Source organism: Ammodytes marinus (assembly GCF_949987685.1).
Source record: "Ammodytes marinus genome assembly, chromosome: 22".
NCBI lineage: Eukaryota > Metazoa > Chordata > Actinopteri > Uranoscopiformes > Ammodytidae > Ammodytes > Ammodytes marinus.
In genome coordinates this window covers 21,714,880-21,738,733 of record NC_137226.1, presented here as the reverse complement: position 1 = coordinate 21,738,733, position 23,854 = coordinate 21,714,880, and the positions used below count along the sequence as shown (strand labels likewise).

General features: G+C 41.0%; 2 protein-coding genes across 2 annotated transcripts in view; one reads left to right on the top strand and one right to left on the bottom strand.

Annotated features, from left to right (window-relative positions):
- The window catches only part of cog5 (component of oligomeric golgi complex 5), a 90,035-nt gene that overhangs the window by 53,392 nt on the left and 12,789 nt on the right, over positions 1 to 23,854 (bottom strand). The window contains exon 6 of the mRNA XM_080050987.1: positions 13,238 to 13,358. Within this exon, the coding sequence (XP_079907113.1) occupies positions 13,238 to 13,358 (121 nt within the window). The remainder of the gene's footprint in view (positions 1 to 13,237; positions 13,359 to 23,854) is intronic.
- LOC307268227 (G-protein coupled receptor 22-like) lies at positions 3,028 to 5,944 on the top strand (the record flags this gene model as incomplete). The annotated part of the gene is made up of 3 exons (XM_080050775.1): positions 3,028 to 3,150; positions 3,410 to 3,556; positions 4,895 to 5,944. The coding sequence occupies 3 exons, from the start codon at positions 3,028 to 3,030 to the stop codon at positions 5,942 to 5,944; spliced, it is 1,320 nt and encodes a 439-aa protein (XP_079906901.1).

Below are 23,854 nucleotides of genomic sequence, written 5' to 3'. Positions count from 1 at the left end.
CTTATGCAGTCTTTGGCAGCATCTTAGGAGGCGCATATGTGTTTAAACTTTAAAGGTATCGTAGCATTAGCTCATTGTTGGCTCATAGCCTCGGGCTTTAACCAGCGCCGCATTTCATTATAATTTTATTTTAAAAAGTTGCCTTGTCTTAATAGATTGTTGTTTGCCTAGAAGATCTTGGAATAAAGATGTAATTGAATAAAAACCTCTTGTATACAGTCTATGGTAAAAATGCTGTATTTTGGATGTTCTGTTGGCATTTTTTAATAGGCTATGTAAAAAAAAGATAACGATTTATCGATCGTTAATTTTCCCGATGATCGATTAATGAAATTTCTTAAAATTCCCATCCCTAATAGCTACCATGTCAACTTTCAAATGCATTTTAATAAAATATTAAGCAGGAGAAGCTATTGCATAAAAAATGTTGGGCCTATCTAGTATATGACCCTGATAAGGATGCTTAGTCAGAGCTCCACACTTATCTTAACATAGCCAATGTGAATTCAGCATTGTCCATGGTATATATACTGTACAGTATATTTATTTATATATTACTAGAACAACACTTACCTAACTGAGCAAGTCACTTTTTAGTGTTTTAATGCTTTATTTTGAAAAACAAAAACATATTTTTTGCAAAACAGTCTTTTTTTTAGCATTTGAAGCTAAAGTTTAACATGTTCAGTGATGTCTGAACACAAACACAAAAACAACTAGTCTAATCTTTCCAAATGTACTGTACAATACCAAGATTATCCAGCTCCAGTCCTGAACTGACTAAGAGCAAAATATTGCAGTGTGTGGCCACTGGCCAGTTGCTGTGACAATCAGTCAGCATATGATTTTATACACTGAGACAGTGCGCAGAGAAGCAGTGCGCAGTCAGCCCATTTGCTAAACAACACATGACGAGAACCATCAAAGACCAATGACAAGGCATCAAAAACTGATTAAACACATTGGGCACACTCGCATACACGAGGACACATGCACTCTCAAGAGGACAGGCGTCCAATTAGCACAGCAAGAGCAAGCTGTCTGTCAGGGGATGATAAATGAGCTGAAATAAGGTAGCATAAATGTGATGCAACACACAGGCCTACCAGAAACCGATTGGGTTTCAATGTGACAAATGTCTCTCTTTCTTATGATTGAACTGAAATTTACCATCCTTTCCCCGGATGCAGGATCAAAGATGGAATATGACTGAGGAAGAACACCAAGAAGGTGATGACGATTATGAGAGGATATGACATCATTTTCACCTTCAATCAATTCCTCTCTTACGGTCTATGAAGGATCAAGTACAAGTAAGAAGGCTATTAATATCCAAGAGTCACAGGATCTCTTTCTTTGACCGGTCTCCAGGGACTCACACGTATTAGGTCTCAGACCTTTGGTGCAACTGTGCCCCTCTGTGGACCACAGTGAAGTGAAGGGTTGGACCAGGTCAAGTCCAGAAGGACAATACAGCAACCATGTTTTCCAATCATGATTTGAACCTCCCCTCCTTTCAGTCATGTCTTTTTTTTAACCTACCTTTACTTTTCTCTACAATGTGAAATCACAAACTTGATGTGGTGTAGACCACATTGTGACCGTCACCATCTCCAAAAAGATAAAGAGACAAGTTTGGTGGACATACAATACCTGAGAAGTGGAGTGAGTAGTGGAGAGTGAAGGATTGTTGTGGCACTGGCATCATTTCCGGGCGGGGATGAGACTGGAGGCAATGGTTCAAGCACAACGGACAATGAAGAGACAGAGCCATGCATGAAAGAAAGCATTGATCTTAGTGCACCGCGCTGATGTTGCAAACCACATGCCCCCGAATGAGGGGTGGGTGCGAGTTGCTTTCTGAGTTTCATAAACAGACTTTTCCCCGAGCCTGAGTAAAGTCAGTCAAGACAAAGCCCACAGAAGACTTTTCATCCACTGTCAAATTCCGCTGTGTTCGTAGAAAGAATGCTGCAAATGCAAAGTGGATGAAGCGAAGATTGATCTTGTTGAATTAATATATAATGAAAAAGATTGACATGCTCCCCCAAGATCCTTGTGGCCACTTTGGTTGCTGCTGAGCTGAAGAGGACACTGCTGGGAGTAAGTGGTAAGTTTAAGTGTGATATACAATATGACTATTTACTTAGTTACTAAAACTAACCTTCTCTGGTGTTTAAACCAATATTACCAAGCTCAAACTGCAAATTAGTATGGCACCCACCACAGACAATATAGCAGTATTTAATGGAGTAAACTAAAAGGTACCAGAATTCTTATTATAAAGTAAAGAAAGTAGTGTTTATTGGCATTTATTTCTTCACAAGTGTGTGCAGTATGACTGACCGCTGCCATATGAAGAACCTTCCTTTAACGTGTAAAGTAATTTAACATAAGCTATGCACTAAACTGAGACACATGTTCCTACCCGATTCATTATTGAATTTAGTCAGGGAATTGCCTTTTCAGTCATGCTGTGTCACAAAGTCTATTTACACAATAAGACTACTCTATTCCTAATGCTTCCAAGAAAAGCAAATTACTACCATGTTAAAAATACTAAGGGGTGTTCTTTTACATGCGTTTACATGCGTTTTGACCACCTTACGTATGCATCTAAAAACTCAACGTGTTTCCAAAGTTGTACTTAAACCTTGTTAAGAAATCACACGCAAACCTAATAAGATGCATTCAAATGACACTAACTGTGCATGTTGACTAACTAAACACAAAACCATCTTTTCTATTCCTTTTCATTTCAATAAAGAATAATACTTAAAGTAGATTTAGTCAATGAAAAACACTAAATTACTCTGCAGCTGTAAGTTAGGAGTGGTAAAAAATATATTATCAGTAGCCTCATTACCTCTTGTTGTCCTGACCCTACCCTCATTCTTGCCTTAAAGCAAAAGGCCTATTCTGGTGACAATTTAACAAATCCCTGGTTGACAAAAAAAAATATGGTAGAATTGTATATACCTTCAAAATGTATTTACTTGGCCTTGACCGATTTCTCTCATCAGGATAATGCACACATCCCCAGTGCTGATCTCTGCAGCCACCATGAGCAACATGACGGTGCTTGACACTGCTGACCCATATGACCCTGACACAACCTCCTCTGAGGCAACCTACCCCATTAGCTTCCAGGTAATGTTACTGCCTCATACACATATCTCAGGCAATGACTTCAATGGGCGTGCAAGGAAGTCAATCCACATAGATGTTCTTAGGTATAGGATATTTCAGAAAAAGGGAAAAGTTGGGCTCATTAATGTATTAGAGAATACTTTGTGGTCATATCAAGAATAGTTTGAAGTCTCCCACATTGTTACTAACATTTTGTATTATTACGACTTAAATTAGATTGAATGTCACACTAAATGCCACTTTGTTGTCTTGTTGTTAGGTTTCTCTAACAGGGCTCCTGCTTTTGGAGATAGTTTTGGGCTTGAGCTCCAACCTCACTGTACTAGTCCTCTACTGTATGAAACAGAACCTCATCAGCTCGGTCTCTAACATCACCACCATGAACCTGCATGTGGTAGATGTGTTGGTGAGTCCTGACATTCATTTTCATTGAGGTTTTTCTTTTAACACAAAGTAGTTGGATACTGAGACTGGGGATACAAAAATTGTCCTCTTAGCATTGCTACCTTACCACGTATCCACCATTGTGCATTTACACATTAACTGTGTTAGTAAGTTTTACTGGGACTGGATTTTCCATTCAGTTCATGTGGACCATGTGGTATAATGCCATACAAAATAAAAGGAACTAAGGCTGCCTTAGGTGTTGATGATTTGAATAATCAGTTGAATATCATTCTGTCAGCTGAATCGCTGACAGGCAACTTCATAAACTTTATTGATACTCAAATGATCATTGAGCGGTGACCCTCAATTGCAATGCAAAGACAAAAGAACAAAGAAAAACAAACATTAAAACTGCCTTACAACTAGCTGTTAACATTTTTTGAAATGGGAATAGTTTTGAATCGAGAATAGATTTTGAATCGAGAATAGATTTTGAATCGATTAGTGACCCAAGAATTGGAATTGAGTCGAATTGAAGATTCAAGATTCAAGATTCAGTTCAGTCAGAAAGTGACGGACATAAGTAAACGTGCCGGCAAGCTACAAGTTCGCCACCGGCAATCATACTGGGCTATGACAAAGGACAGTAGGTTACATCTGCATGTTTCATGATAAATCAGCATCTCATATTAAATATAATAATAATTAAAACATTTAAAAAAAAACTTCATCCGGCAAACTTAATTCAACATTCAAAATGTCCAGCTCATTCAGGACATTAGGTATTCAAAAAATAATTTTCATTAAATTCATAACTCCAAAGATATTCAACTTTTTATTAAACTAATTTTTCATGCTAAATTATGATCCCTCCTACTCGTTCTTACTTCATCGTAGAAACTTCATTCACCATTCAACATGTTCGTCTTGTTCAGGAGAACATTCTCATAATTCACTATTTTATCATAAAATTCATTACTTCAGAGATAAAAAAAAATGTTTTATTAGACAACATTTTTCCCATTGGAAATACATTGTATTATTCAACTATTCTTTTCATTTAGATATATTCATCCTTCCAACATTCAGCAGTGAAGCGTCAGCTTCTTCAGCATCAGCTTCAGCAGCATCAGAATTCACACCGCAATTACTTCAGGAATTGCATCTCTAGTTCATTTAGCAATTCAGCTGTGCGTGACGTGTATACTAATTTCAATATGTTGACTGGACTGACGATTTAATGTTAGAGCAATTATGGGTTACTATTAATACAAAGCTTTTGTTCTGATTGTATTTGTTCCTTATCTAAAAAGTCTCAAGATTAGTAAAGATAATGAATTTATTTCTCCTTCACCAGGTGTGTGTGTGCTGCATCCCTCTCACAGTCGTGGTGGTGTTACTTCCTTCGGAGGCGGAGACGGCCATGATGTGCTGTTTCCATGAGGCCTGTGTCTCCTTTGCAAGTGTGGCTACTGCTGCCAATGTCCTGGCTATTACTCTAGACCGCTATGACATCTCAGTGCGCCCAGCGAACCGTGTGCTTACCATGGGCCGAGCTGTAGCTTTGCTGGGATCCATCTGGGCTCTATCCTTTTTCAGCTTCCTGGTGCCCTTCATGGAAGTGGGTTTCTTCATCAACTTTAGTTCGGACCTTGTGAACCAGACCGCAGTGATCACGGTGGCTCATAAGAATGAGTACTACACGGAGCCTGGTTTGTACTATCACCTGCTCGCACAGATCCCTATATTCTTTTTTACTGCTGTGGTCATGCTAGTGACCTACTACAAAATCCTTCAAGCGCTAAATATCCGCATTGGGACACGCTTCCAGCACAACCTACCTAAAAAGAAGCCAAAGCGCAAGAACACTATATCTTTGAGCACGGCGACACAAGCAGAGTCTACCGACGCTTCACAGAGCAGCACGGTCAGGCCAGGTGGAAACGCACCTCTGGGCATGAGGGCGTCAGTGTCCGTCATCATCGCACTAAGGAGAGCGGTAAAGCGTCACCGGGAGAGACGGGAAAGGCAGAGAAGAGTCTTTAGAATGTCTCTTCTCATCATATCAACGTTCTTGCTCTGCTGGACTCCAATAACTGTGCTCAACACGGTCATCCTCAGCACCGGGCCCAGTGATTTGACTGTCCGTCTACGCTTGGGCTTCCTAGTGATGGCCTATGGAACCACCATCTTTCACCCTCTCCTCTACGCTTTCACGCGCCAGAAGTTCCAGAAGGTTTTGAAGAGCAAGATGAAGAAGAGGGTCGTGTCTGTGGTGGAGGCTGAGCCCACACCGAACAATGTGGTCATTCATAACTCCTGGATCGACCCCAGGAGAAACAAGAAGGTCACCTTCCAGGACACAGAAGCCAGACAAAAATGTATATGCTCGCAGGATACAGAGTAATGTGATCAACTCAAATGTATGTACAGCAAATGGGAACTGTTACATTTCAAGTGAAGTCACAGACTATGAGAAACATTTTTCTTTTCTAAATGGTATTTTAGAGAGAAAGGAGTTTTTTTGAATGCAAATAGAGATATGGAAAGTATTTGAAATTGCTATAGTATTTAATATACTTCAACTCTAAACAAGCTAAATGGAGGTGAGATCATTAACACTGAGTACTTACAATTTTAGGCAGCTTACTAAAGATTACCACATTGATGAGAAGAGAAGATGTGTTCCCTGAGATCAGAGGAATAAACATTCAAAAAAGGCACAGAGTTTCAACATCGCGTAAAAACGGAAACTACCAGAAGCTCAATGTGTATGATTTCAAGGGGTTGCACTTATATTGTCTGGAAATACAGACAGATTGGGTATTTATTTAGCTAATTATTGTAGATGGTGGTGGAGTGCTATCCAGGACAATTCAGTCATAACTCTGTATCCAAGCAACAGTGTGTGTTGTTGTCTGGTTAGTGTAAGATAAAAACAAATGTCTATGTGCAGTCATAGAATAGCTTGATATTGTTTGTCACTATTTGTAATAAACAAAGGCACAATAAATGTTAGTATCCCTCTGCTCACTCACTTTTCCATGAGGAATTGTATCAGAGCAGTGCGGCTCAAAATTTTATGTGATTTTTACCCTTTCCCTGCAGGAGTAATTTAAATATACCTCATGTAGTGAGGAAAATTTGTGTTAAAGAATAATTTGACCTTTTTTGTAATACAATTACATGAACTATTGAACTGTAAAGAAAAACAAATCATTAACTATTAATTAGCATTTTAGTCACAGAATTAATATCAATTCCAAATGTACATAGACTCAATTGGGAAAAATGCGACATTCTTCCCTGTCATGAATGCTCATGGGTTTTATAATACAAGTTTGCCTATATACTAGTGTATTTGATCCAAAGTGTATATGTAAGTATGTGGACACAATTCTGTGTCTATATATATTTGATTGAAGATTTCCCAACTGAGGTTAAATCAAAGATGAACCCCTTTTTACTTAATATATTCCAGGACCCTACAATGTGAACCTAAACACAATAAAAAGCAGAACGCTATCTAGATAAATTGTTGAGATAGTTAGGCAAAACTGACGGCCAAAGGAGCGACCAGAAGCGTGTGGTATGAGAAGAGGTCACAGGCTTCTGAAAACACTTGTGAGCCTGCCCTGTCACGCTCAATGCGATTGTGATAGCTAAGAGTAGTGTGGCAGATAGATAACTGGTGGCGGTGACATGCAGTGCATCAATAGCACATTTCCTTTGCTGACACCAGAAGGTCACACAGCCCTCTGAACCTCCAGAGCCATTGTTAGACACAAAGCATTCTAAGCACCAGAATGAAATCAAGTCTACGATGAAGGGCTTGGGTTCTAACTTTATCAGAAGGGCTCGACCTTGTAAAACTGAAGACAGCAAATGGGTGACCAGTGAATAATGTCAGAATATAGGAAAGACACCTACCCTTATGATGTGTTTCCAAAGAATTACAGCTTAAAACACCAGTGAGTACTCAACAGGTGACCAGTAAGATGACTCTGACAATGTTGTACTATACAGGCAACCTCACTGCATGTTTAGTGTTCCCTCAAACTCGTGTATGAGTACCCGCTATTTCTTTATGACTTTTCACTATTACTTAGTCACTGTTGTGTTAATCACTTTAGGACAATGATTTATTTTCATAGTGAGTTTAAAGCAACGTAATGAGCTGTTATACACTGACATTGGAGTAAATGTCAACACATGGGTCACACACTAGGTTCTCCCCGTTGCCTCTACACTTTGCTCTGAACATTAAAAGAAGAAGTAAGTGATATTTGTTTTGTTATATACGAGTTAAATCACTCTATATTACTACAGCAATCACTTAAACAGTATGTGCAGTTCATATCACAAGTCTCTCAGTCGTTCAGCTTTGCAGTAATTGCCAGATAAAATTTGGAGTATCCTGCTCGCTTTTACTCAATCAGGAGACAGAGTGCTAAAAAGGGGCGGGTCTCTGTGCCTGTGAACGATGACTCGCTGCTCTCCATAGCGGTACTACCTGATGGAGATGGCTGGAGGGGACTGCTAACTGCAGTCACTGACAGGAAGTTAGCTAAAATGACCATATCTCTTACTTCTCATTGAAGGGCCTGATTTATTTAAGGTTTGCGCATGTAAAAACTTGTGCAAACTGGATTTTACCTGCAAGCTGATCTTTTAACATGGCTCACTGAGGATCTGAGTCAAATAACATGCGCTGTCCATTTAATACGTTTGCCTTAATGCATAAACAATATCAGGTCCTTCTACATGAGTGCGCCAAATATTGGGAGTAGATACAAATAGGTATTTTAGCATGCATTTTGATTTATGGCGCTTTTCCACCGCATGGTATCAGCTCGACTCGACTCGACTCAACTCGCATTTTTGGCTTTTCCACCGCAATTTCATGGTACCTGGTACCACGTAGCGGCTGCTTTTTTGGTATCGCCTCGCTCTAGGTTCCAAGCGAGCTGAGCCGATGCTAAAAGGTGACGTCGACAGACGGCCGGCCACTGATTGGCCAGAGACTATTGTCTGGCCAATCAGTGGCCAGAGACTACCGGCTTCATTCTGTTGTTTATTCTCCCCAACTCTCCGGGACTTTTGAGTGTATTTACGCCGCGTGCAGCCTTCTCTGGCTCTCTTTCATTTGATTTGCATCACAGATCTGAATTTATTTTCCATATATTCGCTAAGCTCACCCAGTGTTGGTTGTTGGGGAAGTTACTTATCATAAGAGGAGACATGTAGGGCAGATAGCAGCTAGGCTAATAGTAGCCAGCTGGGACAGACATGATAGCGAGCGATTACATTACAAGCCTCGGACTGAACTGATTACCTCAATAAAATATTCAGGCTGAGACACGGCTTGCATTTGAAAACACGTATCCTGAAACAAGCACTAAACAGTCAACTTTATCATGCCCGTGTTTACGTGCATAGGGATGTACGTGACGCATCCCTACAGCTGACTGTGTGGCAGAGTCACACATCGGGACAACAACCATCCCTTTTAATGGCCCGTAGCAATATTCTTCTACTTCTTTTAGCAAACAGATACAAGGGGGGTATTTCTTAAACATTTTTCATCCGTGTTTTTGGCGGTTGGTTCAGTTAATAGTGCAACAACTGCTCGCAATTTCTGCTCTGCTACTTTGCTCCGGAGTAGGCTTTCAGCCCCTTACGACGACCCCGCCCACGTTCAGCAGGTACTATTTGCGGTGGAAAACGACCCGTGCTGCTACCAAACCAAGTTGAGTCGAGTCGAGTCGAGTCGAGTCGAGCTACATTTGCGGTGGAAAAGCGCCATTAGAAAGCCTGGTAATTGGTAACTGTAATTGTTGTCTATATTTAAAATGTTTGAAAGGCAGGTGCTAATTGGCACAGTGTTGTGCACAGATGGCTGCACTTATTGTGGTGAGGAGGAGACATACTGTAGGCATGAAAGAATATGGAGAAAACTGGATTTTCTTAGTCGTTTTATAATGTTAGGATAGACCGAAGCAAGCTTGATCCAGACATATTGCAAATCAAGCAATACCATTTTGGAGATGACGGAAAACCAGTAAGACACGCAAAACCCTCATTTAAATACTACTGCTCTACCATGTTTGCACCCGTGGTCATGATTTGTGCAGTTACTCTTAGTTGATCACCCGCAGAAAGCTCCCATGAAACCAAAACGTACAATCTGTTGGAATGACCACACAATTAAGCACTATTTGGGATATTTGTAAATCAGGCCCTTTGTGTAAAATGATGTGCATGGTTAAACTTTAATGATGGTAAGCCATTGAAGAAGTTAGAAATGACTCCTTTCCATGCTGTATGAATAGATGATCAAACCTTAGTAGGCAACAAATGTAGACTATATTAGTTCTTATCAGAAACAGATATTACCAAAAAGGATTTTAAAATACATTTTTGGCAGCCAAAAGTCACAAAGAATTTAAAATTCTGTTTTTCTACTGGACAGGAAAGAACAGAAACCTGGTGCAACAAAATACATATTACGAAATGTTTAATGACTTAAAACAAGGCAGAATGCGAGAAATAAGATAAAATAAATAAATTGAAAGCATGAAATAGCATCATCATTAAAACCCACTGAGATCATGACAGCACTGAGATGTAAGAGGCTATCCGCAATAAAGAAAATATGTTTAATAATATATATATATATATATATATATATATATATATATATATATATATATATATATATATATATATATATATATAGCCCAAACAGTGCTTTAAATACTGCATACATATTGTTCAAAAGCACAGCAATGGCTAGAATAACTTTTAATTTTAGACTTATAGAGGACAAGTTCCCTGATAATGAGGTAAAGTACCCATCTATCCAATATGAACATATATAATAACGATGGTACATGGTTCCTGAAACTAACATCACAGAAGATAGAACCAAAACTAGGATGAAGAACATGGTCTGACTACAGAGGTTTTTTACAGCTTCATGGTAAATTCAGGTCAGCTACTATTCAGGCCTTACATAAGGTGATTGGACCTAAAGCATGTATGAGTCTGACAGAATTACTGCAAGACAAACCTGCGTTGCTTTTTTTTAAAAATCCTTAAGTGGTAAAAGAACAATGATGTACTGATCTTTTTGTACGTTTACGGAAGAGTGTGGTTGAAGTTGTGAACAGTTTTTCATCTGTGGAGCAGGATGTAGTGCAACGTGCAGCTGACACAACATGCTCCGATTTAAAAAGGTCAACAGCCCTGTCATCGCTCAAGCTAATGTCTGTGATACTGAATACCACCTCACATGCTAGACACACTGTAGACTCTAGTGCAGCCTGCCCACTGCTCCCACCTCTGGCTTTGTTTCCATTTCTTCCACAAATAATCCATTGGTGACAGGAAATCAGTTATTGCCAATGCAAAAAAGACCATAGAGATACAGTGGCTTGCAAAAGTATTCATACACCTTGAAATGTTCCACATTTTGTCACATTAAAACCACACATGGACATTTATTTTATTGGGATTTTTCGTGATAGACCAACAAAAAGTGGTGTATCATTGTGGAGTGGAATGAAAATGAAACATGGGTTGGGTTCCGAATCTCATACTCTTTCTTTTTTCTATTCTACATACTACATCCAACGATAAAAAGAATCTAGTTAGGATGCAGTAAGCATACTATTGGGACATACTTTACTCTCTTATTTCATCATAACATTGCGCCTTGATCTTGCCTCTTGCTTTTATATCCGTCGCATCCCCGTTTGTTTTCATATGGAGGCTTCATCGATGTGACGTCACTTCACATGCGCAATGGATTGTGGGTCAGAATCGCCCAAATAGGATGCAGTTTTCAACACTAACAATCTTGGCCGCATGAAGTAGGACATCCGGGTACTTCTAACCATCCTAAATCTGGCCACAAGAATCGGGACATCCTAAATCTTTTTTCTACATACTATATAGTAGAAAGTATGCGATTCGGAACGCAACCATGGTTTTATTTATTTTTTAGAAATAAAAAACTGAAAAATGTGGCGTGCAAAAGTATTCAGCCCCCTGAGTCAATGCTTTGTAGAACCACCTATCACTGCAATTACAGGTCCAAGTCTATTGGGGTATGTCTCTACCCAGGGCTGTACAGTGCGACAGTTTGTATTTTTTATATTAAGATCACGGCATAGCTGGACAAGAGTTCTTCTGCTTCGTTACTCTCACTGCATTTAAATGCATTCATTATATTACAGAGAAATGGGTCTCGTTAAAGAAAAAGAGCACCAAGCCCAACCCAGAGGACCCTGCATACATTTTTTTATTTTAAATTAATATTTTTATGGAAAATCCGTGTGTCTTTCTTCAATAGCTTCTAATTCATCTGACCCAGTGTCTCCAAATTATTTGTTCACACAAAATTCCTCATATTTAGCCTCTTAATTTTCCTCTCAAAGTGCACCAGATTCATGCATTTCACTTTAAAAAGGTGAAAATTAATTTCCCGGGGGGGCATACCCCCGTACCCCCCTAGGAGGGTCAGGATCTCTGCTGGCTACTATTTTCCCCAGCAGGACATTGAAGGCTTTAGCGAAAAAACACTGGGTGTGTGAAGGACATTTAACTAGTCAATAATTTGGGCAAGTCTGTCTGCCTATCTTTCTCACTCCGCTGCACACTCAGTCACTACTATCCATGCTTAAAGGAAGCAGGATTAAAACACTGGATTAAGATGCTAAAATGTATTAAAAACATTTTAGAATGTTTCAAAAATATGTTTAAATTTGTAAAACAATTAAAAGATCTTTCAAAACAAGCAGGGATTTAGAAAAAAAATTTTGGGGGGGAGAGGCTCCGCTGAAATTTGTTCTCTGAGGGGGGGCTCACTCTCTCACACTTTGAAAACCCCTGGTTAATAGGCCTTTCACACCGCCGCAAAATCGGCGCTAGTTCTGGGCTAGTTCGGAGCTAGAGACAGTGTTTTGGTTTCACACCGCCAGAGAGCCTGCTCCGGGCTGTAAAAACCGGTTCAACTCAAGCACCAGGATTGAGCAGGGTTTGAGATAAGAACTGCTTGCACCAGCGGCTGGGGGAGGGATTATCCTGACCAACCAGACCAACTCAAACCTCATGCCCGCCATATTTAAAAACACCGCTACTACGAGACGTAAAAATAACATAATTACCGAACGTAGCGATCAAATTGACCGGCGAGAATACGCTGTATCGGTCCTGTTTGGTTAGGAAAGCAAAGCGAGAGCCAACACGTGTAAAAATAAGACGTATTCGCCGCTGTTGTTGTGCTTAAAGCTAGCGGTAGCTTTAGCGTTAGCCACAAGAGCAGCGGCGTCGGGCGACGTACACACACGTTTACAGTGACGTCATGACGTTGCTCTCTTGCCGGCTCCATGGCTGTCTCCGGTCGATGTGAAACCAACCGGTTCATAACTGGGATAAGGCTGTAACCAGTTTTGAACTGACCCCAGCACCAGCCTGGAACTGGCTCATGGTTCTTTTTGGTGTGAAAGGCCTATTAGAGGGCTCTAGATAAAAAAAATCTCTAAATGTTCAGCATTTATACCATACATTGAACATCACACTTTTGTTGGTTGATCTTGCACTTGCACAACCACAAGTGTTGCTTGTGTGCTTACAGCAGCACTTAGAAACAGGTGTGTACTATGGATTGGACATGAATATCCATGCTTTTCCTTACCTAGTTCGTTGAGGCTCTGAGCAGCCTTGGTGATCTCCCTGCTGCCTCCCTGCAGCTGGCCCTGGAGCCTTTTGCTCAGGTACAAGATACGGATGATCCTCCGCAGCAGGTCACAGGCCACCTAGAGCAGCACCATGGGAACATCACATCAATCACACTTTAATATCCAAGGATCAAGCAATTACTATAGTGTAGCGGGTACAGGTGGTTCAGATTAATTCAGCTATTAGAAATTAATCTGATGATTAATAATACTTTAATAATTTATTAAAGTTCAAAAGGGGCACCACCATTCATTCAAGAATGGAAAAGTAATAGCAAATTGTCTCGTTTAATCAAAGGATTTATTCTCAAATGTTGATTAGCTTAAGGTTCAGTTAAACAAATCAATATTAGCAAATCTTAGTCTCAATGATCATTTCCATAAAATAATGTAATCAGGTTTACTGATTTTCAATTACTATTATAAATTTGGTAATATGATCTTAACACTGAAGGCTACAGAGTCTTTCACTTGTTGATTGTTGACACTCCAATAATATCCACACAAATAAATCACAAACACTTCTCGTTACAATATAAGAACATTTATTTTAACTACAATGAAACTTAAGGTAACATCCGTTTTATACACGCATAAAGCAAATACACTTAATCAAAGAAAAACATCTAGAACATTGTTGTTTATACAACCATGTACCAATGTGTGTGTGTGTGTGTGTGTGTGTGTGTGTGTGTGGGAGTGAGTGAGTGTGTGTGTACGTGTGAGTGAGTGTGTGGGTGTGTGTGTGTGTGTGTGAGTGAGAAAAAGGGACGGGGAAGCTCCCACGTGACTTGGGGCGACAGACACAAGATGGCGACCCAAAATAGGCTAGGTTAGTAATGCCACAAAATGGCGTCCCTGGATGCTATTCTATTTCCACTCGGTAGGGGAAGTAGCTACCACGGTCACTCAAAATGGCGTCTACTTCATAACAAAGGGGCAAGAAGAAGAAGACTGAGGGCGGGGGATTTCGAAATCACTCGCCCTTTTAACAGGGATTCTACAAAAGATCTTAACACCAATTATATCAAATAAAGGCTACCATAAGGGTTATCTAACGTGTGTGTACGTGCGTGCAGGAGAGGAAGAGGAGGAAAGGCCACGCTTGAGCGAGGGAAGAAAGAAAGGTGTGAGGTTTTAAAACATACAGCAGAAATAAAACCACACTGCAGCGTTGAATGAAAAGATCGAACTTTCCGTTCTGGCTCTCCGTGGGGGAGAGGACAAACGGAGATTGATCACACAGCTTGTTTCAAAATAGCAAACACAAATTCGAAAATAAACAGTATTGTTCACACTTTAAAAAGTAAATAATAACTAAACATCTGCCCAGGTAATTATAAAGCCAAAATCTCTCACTTGGGGGAAACTTAATTTCCACTGCTTCGTCGTCGTTGAGGCGGGTAGGCCACTCCTTTCCAGGACGGGCGAAAGGGGCCCGCGAGACGGCGATCCAAACTCCAGCCTCCGAGCCTTTGGCGGTCGGTGAGCTGGTGAGGTGATCTCTGCGGTCGTCAGATCGCAGGAAAAAGGCAAAGGGCGCAACTGATTTGGTGCGGGGGATGACGGTCGAAGACCACTCGATCGGCTATCCAGTCCGCGGTCCGAGAGGCTGAGTTTCTGGGTAAACTGCCTGCTTCCAGTGTTCTTCTGGTCGTTCCAACGGAACAGCTTCAACACACTTTGTTGCTTTCGAGATCGCCGCGGCCGCAGGCGATAGCTTTAGTAAAACACGTGGTGGTTGGTTCGGGGCTGAAGAGGTCCCCTGTAGATCTGTACAGACTGGTTGTTTCTATATGTGAGTCAGCCAACGGCCGCCACCAGAAAGACAGAAAAGACGCCGTGCGGGCGCTTTTGAAGTCCCGGCTTTCCACCGGGGTGGAGTTTCCGGCTAGCGTTTGGGTACGTCCACCTGAAGAGGTAAAGGTGTACTGCAGTGTTTTGGCCGCACGGTGGCGGCACAGAGCTGTCCATAGGTTTGACCCCCTACAATAGTATGTGTGGGGCACTGCTAACAGTGCTCCAGTGAGAGAGTGAACCCAAGTTTGATGTCATTGTCAGTGGCAGTACAAGCATGTGCAGAGAGATAAAACGTTTCTTAGTTACCAAGTAACTGGGAATACCGCTTGGCACTGCTTCCGTTGGCATACCATTGCCGAACGGTGAGAGTCCATTGGTGGTCAATGCTTTGAAGAAGTTAAAGCTCCTAAGAAGCTACGAAATGGTACAAAGCCACTGTGACCTGTCAATATGTAAGGTCACAGCAACCTTTGACCTCCCAAATCTAATCAGTTCATATTCAAGTCAAAGTCGATATTTGTGCAAACTTTGAAGAAAATCCCTTTAAAGCAACAATAGGTCATTTTTCCACCTTAATAGAAAATTTTCAAAGTCAGTCTAAAAGTCCAACATGTGTAAACAGGGGTAATGGTGTCTGAGCCATTCCTACAGAGCGCCCTGGTGGCCTGCTTTAGGCACTAGGTAACTTTGGCAGCGGGCAGCGGTGCTCTCGCGAGAATGCACGGTGCTTTACGGCAGCGATTCCCAACCCCCAGTCCCCAGACCAGTGTTGGTCCATCGACCAGTTTCCCTCTCCTGTCCTCTGATTGGCCCATGCCCCTTTGATTGGTCTGTTACTTTTCCCCTGATTGGTCAATTCCCTCTCCTGCCCTTTGAATGGTCAATTCCCTCTCCTGTCCTTTGAATGGTCGATTCCCTCTCCTGCCCTTTGAATGGTCAATTCCCTCTCCTGTCCTTTGAATGGTCTGTTCCCTCTCCTGTCCTTTGAATGGTCAATTCCCTCTCCTGTCCTTTGAATGGTCGATTCCCTCTCCAGTCCTTTGAATGGTCAATTCCCTCTCCTGCCCTTTGAATGGTGCTTTACCTCTCCTGTCCTTTGAATGGTCCTTTACCTCTCCTGTCCTTTGAATGGTCAATTCCCTCTCCTGTCCTTTGAATGGTCAATTCCCTCTCCTGTCCTTTGAATGGTCCTTTACCTCTCCTGTCCTTTGAATGGTCAATTCTCTCCTGTCCTTTGAATGGTCAATTCCCTCTCCTGTCCTTTGAATGGTCTGTTCCCTCTCCTGTCCTTTGAATGGTCTGTTCCCTCTCCTGTCCTTTGAATGGTCAATTCCCTCTCCTGTCATTTGAATGGTCAATTCCCTCTCCTGTCATTTGAATGGTCAATTCCCTCTCCTGTCATTTGAATGGTGCTTTACCTCTCCTGTCCTTTGAATGGTCCTTTACCTCTCCTGTCCTTTGAATGGTCCTTTACCTCTCCTGCCCTTTGAATGGTCCTTTACCTCTCCTGTCCTTTGAATGGTCTGTTCCCTCTCCTGTCCTTTGAATGGTCTGTTCCCTCTCCTGCCCTTTGAATGGTCTGTTCCCTCTCCTGCCCTTTGAATGGTCCTTTACCTCTCCTGTCCTTTGAATGGTCTGTTCCCTCCCCTCTCCTCTGATTAGATTAAACGTACAATATGAAATTTTCCGCCGCTAGGGGCTCATGATGAAAACAATAACAAAAGACGGAGTTGGATGACGTCATAATGTTGCACGGGATCATGGGAGATGGGAGTGTCTACATCCATTACAAATTAAAGTCTATCAAGTTGCCTTCACACTGACTGCACGCGATGCTCGCAATGTCCTATTATAAAGGGATTAACGCCGCAAGATTACATACAGTACCGGTTGTGCTTTAACCGAATTAACCGCCGTTAGCATTAGTGAAAGTCACCCAGCTGTCATGAAGCCAGACACCACGGCCGTGTCCGTGTGGATGTACAGTTGAGGTTGATCTGGGAGTAGCACTTCAGGTGCTTGTTTCAGACCTTGCAGCTTATTTCTTTTCTTACTTATAGAATTTGCCACCTCCAAAAACATTTATATATATAATCTTCAACTCCTTACATCTTCCTGTAAAAATATGAATCTTTTCGAAATATGTTCTTTTATATACAAGAAGATACAATTCAGTAGCCTGGCATTCCCAGACGTGCCACTAGGCGCTGGCAAATTAAATTTGCTGCGCGTGTTGGTCTGGACACGCTCCGTTGAAGCTTTATCAAGAAAGCCAGAAATCTGGCTGGTGGTTTCAATTGGTTCTATCTAATATGGGCGCGCCAGAGCCCTTTATATGGTGCTCTGGGGAGGACGTAACCGGATGACGACAGTGACGTGCATGCGACGTCGAAGCTGTCATAGTAAACATCAAATATGGCTGCGGATATGTTGTGTGAGTTTGAGACTGCTTTGGCCTCGACCCTTAACGATTTGGAAGACGGCACGCAAATCTTTCATTAGCAAGTAAGTGGAATGTTCTATTTTGCCGACCGACAACGGCAAACGTTTAATTTAACAGTTTAACAGCTGTTCGCTAAACGAAAGGGGCTTACGTCGCCTTGTGCATCGCTCTGATTGGTTGTAGTGCTATCCAACTGCGTGCAGTGGCATTTGAAATGCACGAGTAGGAGCCGCCCCTTGAGTTGGAAATTACTAATCATCGTGGCCAGACCCTCTATCGTTCAAGATATCAGGGTCTGGATTTCCAGGCTAACAATTCAGAGGTATACGCCAGAAAACTCACCTTCAGACTAGTTGAAAGATTAACAAATTGCTCAGTCAGATAGTTGACATTCCTAGCTTTCTTAAGATATAGAAGTCCTAACCTGTGGTACTCTGATTTAGTAAAATGACCCTTAAAGATTTTGATGAAATAAATAGTCTGAGCTATGATAACATTTCAAGCAAAACTGTTTTGAAAGTCTAAACCCCTGTGGAGAAAAAAAGCATTATCACTGACCCATAATAAAAGCTATCGGAAATTAAAATCCAAACCTTCTGGAAAATAACACAAATTGTACTTCTATTATTATCATGACACATGTGGACCCTTCAGCCACTCAATCTTAACCCATTGATGATGGCTGCTGCGCCATGCCACATTGTATCTCCTGCCTGATGCTGCATCGCGCAGCATTGTTACTTTATCTAATTTTCATGGCGTGCGCAACATAGAATGCACCATCATTGGTTCAAATACACATGAGGTGGGTTTTGTTGATTTTTTAAGACCACGTGACCACCCAAAAAATGTGTGGTTTGCCGAAAATCACGCCAATCAAAAAATTAATAAATAAATAATAATTAAAAAAATACGCCAGCTGTGTCGGCGATAGTGTATTACAGAACAGTTAGTGGCGTTCGGAGCGCAGAATCAAGGTCTACTATAGGCTACTGACGAAAATCACACAATTGCATCTATTTATTAATTAACAATATTTATGAATTTAGGCAAGGGGAGAACGGGGTAAGTAGGCACACTTTTTACTCCAGTGAGAATTGCTCATCACCTAAGCATCTTTCAATAGTCATTCCTACATTAAAGCGGCTACGAGTAACATTTAAATATCTTTTAAACAGCCTCATGTTTCCTCTGATAATCATAAATTACCTTTAACAGCAAACGAGACCATCAGTGCAAAGAAAGACGTTTTTAAATAGTTTTTATTACTCCTTTTGGTCTGGTCGCACACCCAGTCCGATTTTCGGTTTGCTAGTGCAAGCTCTATGGTCACATATCCGTATTGGTCGCAGATTTCAGTGTGGCGCTGCAACGTGAATTGAGAAGCCTATCTATCCCTCCAGGTGAGGGAAGGGGAGCGGGAGCCTTGTTTGATACAGTTATTTGTCGTCATAATGACTGATAACGGGGCTGAACCATCAAAGAAAAAAAAGAGAATGCAATAAAGAAAAGCTAAAAGGGAGAGTGATATAGGCTACGGGGGACGAGGGCGTTGCCAAGCAACGTGTATACAATTTCACGAGAGCGAAACTAGACTGCAGTGTTTACTCCTAAATGAATGAGCGGTTGGTACTAACACAAAGTTTGCTTTGCTTCACCATCATCAGATAACCATTATCTGAAATAGTAATTATTTACAACAACATAAACACATTACCTCATCGTGATCCATACTAACTGCCGTCTATCGTTCATTCGCTTTCTGTGAGGAGTCGGACACGTAATCTTTCAGCTCCGTGAGAGAGAGTAGTTAGGTGACACTGCTCAACTCATTGCAATCAGGTGTGTGTGGCAGTGACTGGCATTAGTTGATGCAGTGTCAAAACCACTCTCACGGAGCCGAAAAGAGTCCTCACACTTTCAACACACGGACATGCACTATATTGCTCCCTTCTCAGTTCACACTCACGCGCCTGGCACGCACTTTGCGACAGCGGGCGTCGTAAAAATACTACCGCTTTTGTCCAAAGGGGACGCCAACGTGCCATGTTACTCGTAGTGGCTTTAAATTGAAGCTTAAAATGTTGGCTTGAAATGTGTACCCCTCACTTTTTCTATCTTATTGTAATAAAAAAGAAATTAATCATCAAAGACACCCTTACACATTGTGACAACCAAGCCCATCAAGGGGTCGGTTGGCACACACTATGGGGTTGTTTGTCACAATGTTATCTTCATGGGAATAATCTTAAAAAGAAGGCAAGAAAGCAGAACTAAATTTTAAAGTTGAATTGCATTGTCAAGTTGACAAATAGGTCTACATAACTTACTGTAGCCTTGGCAGCTGGTCTAGTTTGGGATGCACTGGGTTGTTCTGATTTTGTTGACCTTTTTTTAGTTAGTTTAGTTTAGTTTATTTATTTAGCACACATTAACAATTAATGGTGCAAGGAGGGAACGAAGCCCAGTGGGCTTGTACAGAGTTCCACCCCTATCAATAATCACAATGAAATCATATTCAGGCTAACAAATAAACTCTAGAAATTAAGGAGACAAGGTACATAAATACTCAAAATAATCAAAAATAGATGGAAAAAAATGTGATAAATACATGTCAAAGATAATGAAAAAATGAGAAAGAAAAAGAAAAAAGCAAAGGAGAAGACAGGAGGTGATTAGAAGATTCACAAAAAGATAAGATGTTTTTTAAGCTGCTTTTTAAAGAGTGAGTGGGATGATATGGATCTTAAAAGGGGAGGTAAGACATTCCATAAAGCCGGGCCTCTATAATATATACTAAATTGATGATGTGATGTGCGGGAAAAGGGTAAAGATAAGTTGTTATTGTTGCTCTGTCTAGTGCGATGTGAATGTACGTTAAATGAATAAGTAAACAAAGTCTGAAAGCTTTCCGGGAGATCTTGGTTTCTGTAAATAAACTTGTGAATGAATAGACATATGTGGTAGATATTCATCTATAATTTTTTGAGATGGTTGGGATATGAAGCTGCCCAGACCAGATTACAGTAGTTCAGGAAAGGAAACAAAAAACTATAGTATAAAGTTAAATGGGCAGAAGGATGAATTAAAGGACAAACTTTCCTTAACCCATTGATGACGGCTGCTGCGCGATGCCACATTGGCTCTCCTGCCTGATGCTGCGTCGCGCAGCATTATTACTTTATCTAATTTTCATGGCATTCCCAGCATAGAATGCACTGTCATTGGTTCAAATACACATGAGGTGGGTTTTGTTGATTTTTTTAAGACCACGTGACCACCCAAAAGTTGTGTGGTTTGCCGAAAATCATGTCAATCAAAAAAATAAAAAATAAAAAAATAAAACAAAATAATGAAAAAAATACGCCAGCTATGTCGGCGACAGAACAGTTAGTGGCGTTTGGTGCGCAGAATCAAGGTCTACTATAGACTACTGACGAAAATCACACAACACATTGCATCTATTTATTAACAATATTTAATAATTTTCTAATTCATCTAATTTTGACGATTTTTAGAAATATTTGTTGGTTTGTAAGCGCTAAGCGAGCATGTTTAAATAAAACCTGTGAACCTTAACTTTTAAATGTATTTTATTTCATGTTTCTATGTGCTACACAGGCTTAGATATTAAGGTTTTGGTAGACTTGACAATTCGTACTATTTTTTCAGAAAACCCTCAGGCATTAAGGACATGCATCCTAGATTGCCATAGTCATCAATGGGTTAATATGCCCATCATCTTTGTGGACCTTTTGCAAACCAGGTCTATGTGATTTGACCAATTAAGTCTTTCGTCAACTAGAATTCCCAAAAATTTGGTAGCCTTTACTTGCATAATTTCTGATCCGTTGATCCATTTAATTTGCATGCTAGCTGCCTTTTCCTGCTCTATTCTCTCCTTCTCTGGGGTGTCAGTGAGGATACAGCTTGACAATTTATTTCGTTATTGGGTTCCTTTTCTGGCTGCAGCCTTTGGATAATATGTGACAACCAACCCCCCAAAAAATGTGACGACCAACCCCAACTTGAATTTATTGCTAGAATCAAGGCCATCAACCATCTGACAACTAATTAGCTTGCTAACCACAATCTAAACTATAGTTTACCCTTCACACGTTTTATGGGTAACAAGTGTTTTGTTATAAACCCATTGTGTAAAAGCCTAGAAGAAAAATACTGAGGAGCTAAATATTTTCAATTTGACATAAAAAACACAAACAGTCCTCTCACCTCAAATGCAGCAGTCTAACTCCATGGAAGACTATGTAGGTGACCACTGATCCCAATTCTGGATATTTACATACCAACATTTCACAGACAGCGCCTTCTGGTTCCGAGATATAACGATTGTGACAACCAACCCGTGTGACATATTACCCCGTTCTCCCCTATATTTTGCTGCTCCAACTCAAATTCAGCCCAGCCAGGCGATAGTTAAGTTTCAGTTTCGTTTTCATCTCCGTACAGCCGTTTGGACCAGCTGATTGGCTCCCGACAGCGAGAGTCAGTCTGCGTTCCAGTTATACTGGGAAGTCGGATTTATGGTGCCAGTGATAACTGAACTAAATAATAAAATAAAGCTATCTTCTCCTTCCTATATCTGTCCATCTTTATCCCTCCACTGCACACTCAGTCACTACTATGCTAAAAGGAAGCAGGATTATAACCTTGTTTAGGCCATTATTATTATTTTATTTTTTTTAAAGATATTTTTTGGGCATTTTTATGCTTTATTGATAGTGCAGAGAGACAAAGGTGAAATGGGGCAGAGAGGGGAGTGACATGCAGAGCACGACCGCGGGCGGGAATTGAACCCGGCCCAGCAGCAGACCCGGGTAATATAAAATAATAAATATTTTATATTATTTTTTTTCTCCCCCATCTAATATTGACGATTTTTAGAAAAATGTGTTGGTTTGTAAGCGCTAAAGGCCAGGACACACCAGTCCGACACGTTCCAACTACTCAAAAACTGGAGTCGCCGTTTTAGGAAGCTCCATCGCGGCCACTTAACACACCGAGACGACTGCTTATTTTCCGTACGTTTTTCTCCACAACAGCAGGCGGCGCTAATCTGTATTGTGGCCCGAAAAAATACGAAAGCCGGAAATGATGGGACAGCTCTCTAGAGCATAAACATAGATAGAAATACGTATTTATATTTATGGACCATAAGAGCACAATTTTTAGCAGAGAGTGTCGAGCATGGTGTCGAGCAGTCAACAAGGGTTGATGCATGTGAGTACTTGCAAAACGAAACGAACACATCAAAACGATGGCTAGCTGTTGTTAGCTGTTTGTGCTACCCGCCTCACTTCCGGGCTTCACTGATTCGCTAGCCCTCCACCAATCAAATTGCTCCAAATGAAAGACGGTCGGCCGCCGATTGAACTTGACAGGCTCAAAACAAGCCCGACGACCTCTACGTCGGCCGACGTCACGGCACACACCAAACAGATTCGTCTTTTTTTTTGACGACGGCGATTATCGGGCTGGTGTGTCCTGGCCTTAAGGGAGCATGTTTAAATAAAACCTGTGAACCTTAACTTTTAAATGTAGGCCTATTTTATTTCATGTTTCTATGTGCTACACAGGCTTAGATATTAAGGTTTTGGTAGACTTTACAATTCGTAAAATTTTTTCAGAAAACCCTCAGGCATTAAGGACATGCATCCTAGATTGCCAGTCATCAATGGGTTAATGATCATAATGCGTCCTTTAAAAAAACAGGAGGAAATATATTGTGCTTTAAGGTTGCAATGGCAACTCATGTGGTAACCATGGAGCTTCTTCTGCTTTTTTTAACTGCAGTACAGTCAAATCAGTCCTCCTGACCCGTTGCCATGGTAACCAGAATAATACATATTAAAATCCTCTGGACTACTAGCAGTACTCTCAAAACAGCATATAGTGTCTCTCTCCTGATTGGGTAAAGGGTTGTGTGATACCAGAAAAGTTTCTCCTCTGCTCACTGCAGAGCGGAGTGACTGAGAGACCTGTGTCATGAAGCGTGCACACTGTGATCGCCGTATGAATAAATGGCGATGTAACACGAATATTAACAAAAATATATATCGCTTACTTCTGCTTCGAGTCAGAGTGGACATTTGTTCAAAGTTTCAAAGGAAATCCCTCAAAGTGTTGATGAGATATCGTGTTCACCAGAATGGCCCCTGTCAGACTTACATACACTCACCTTACGGACAAACCCGAACATATAATGCCTGACTATCGCCAGCGTGACGGCATTAAAAAACGTCTAGGTCTAAGGTAGATGATTACTACGGCAACAGGCAGTGCAGCACTAATTCAAAGCATGAGCATTTAG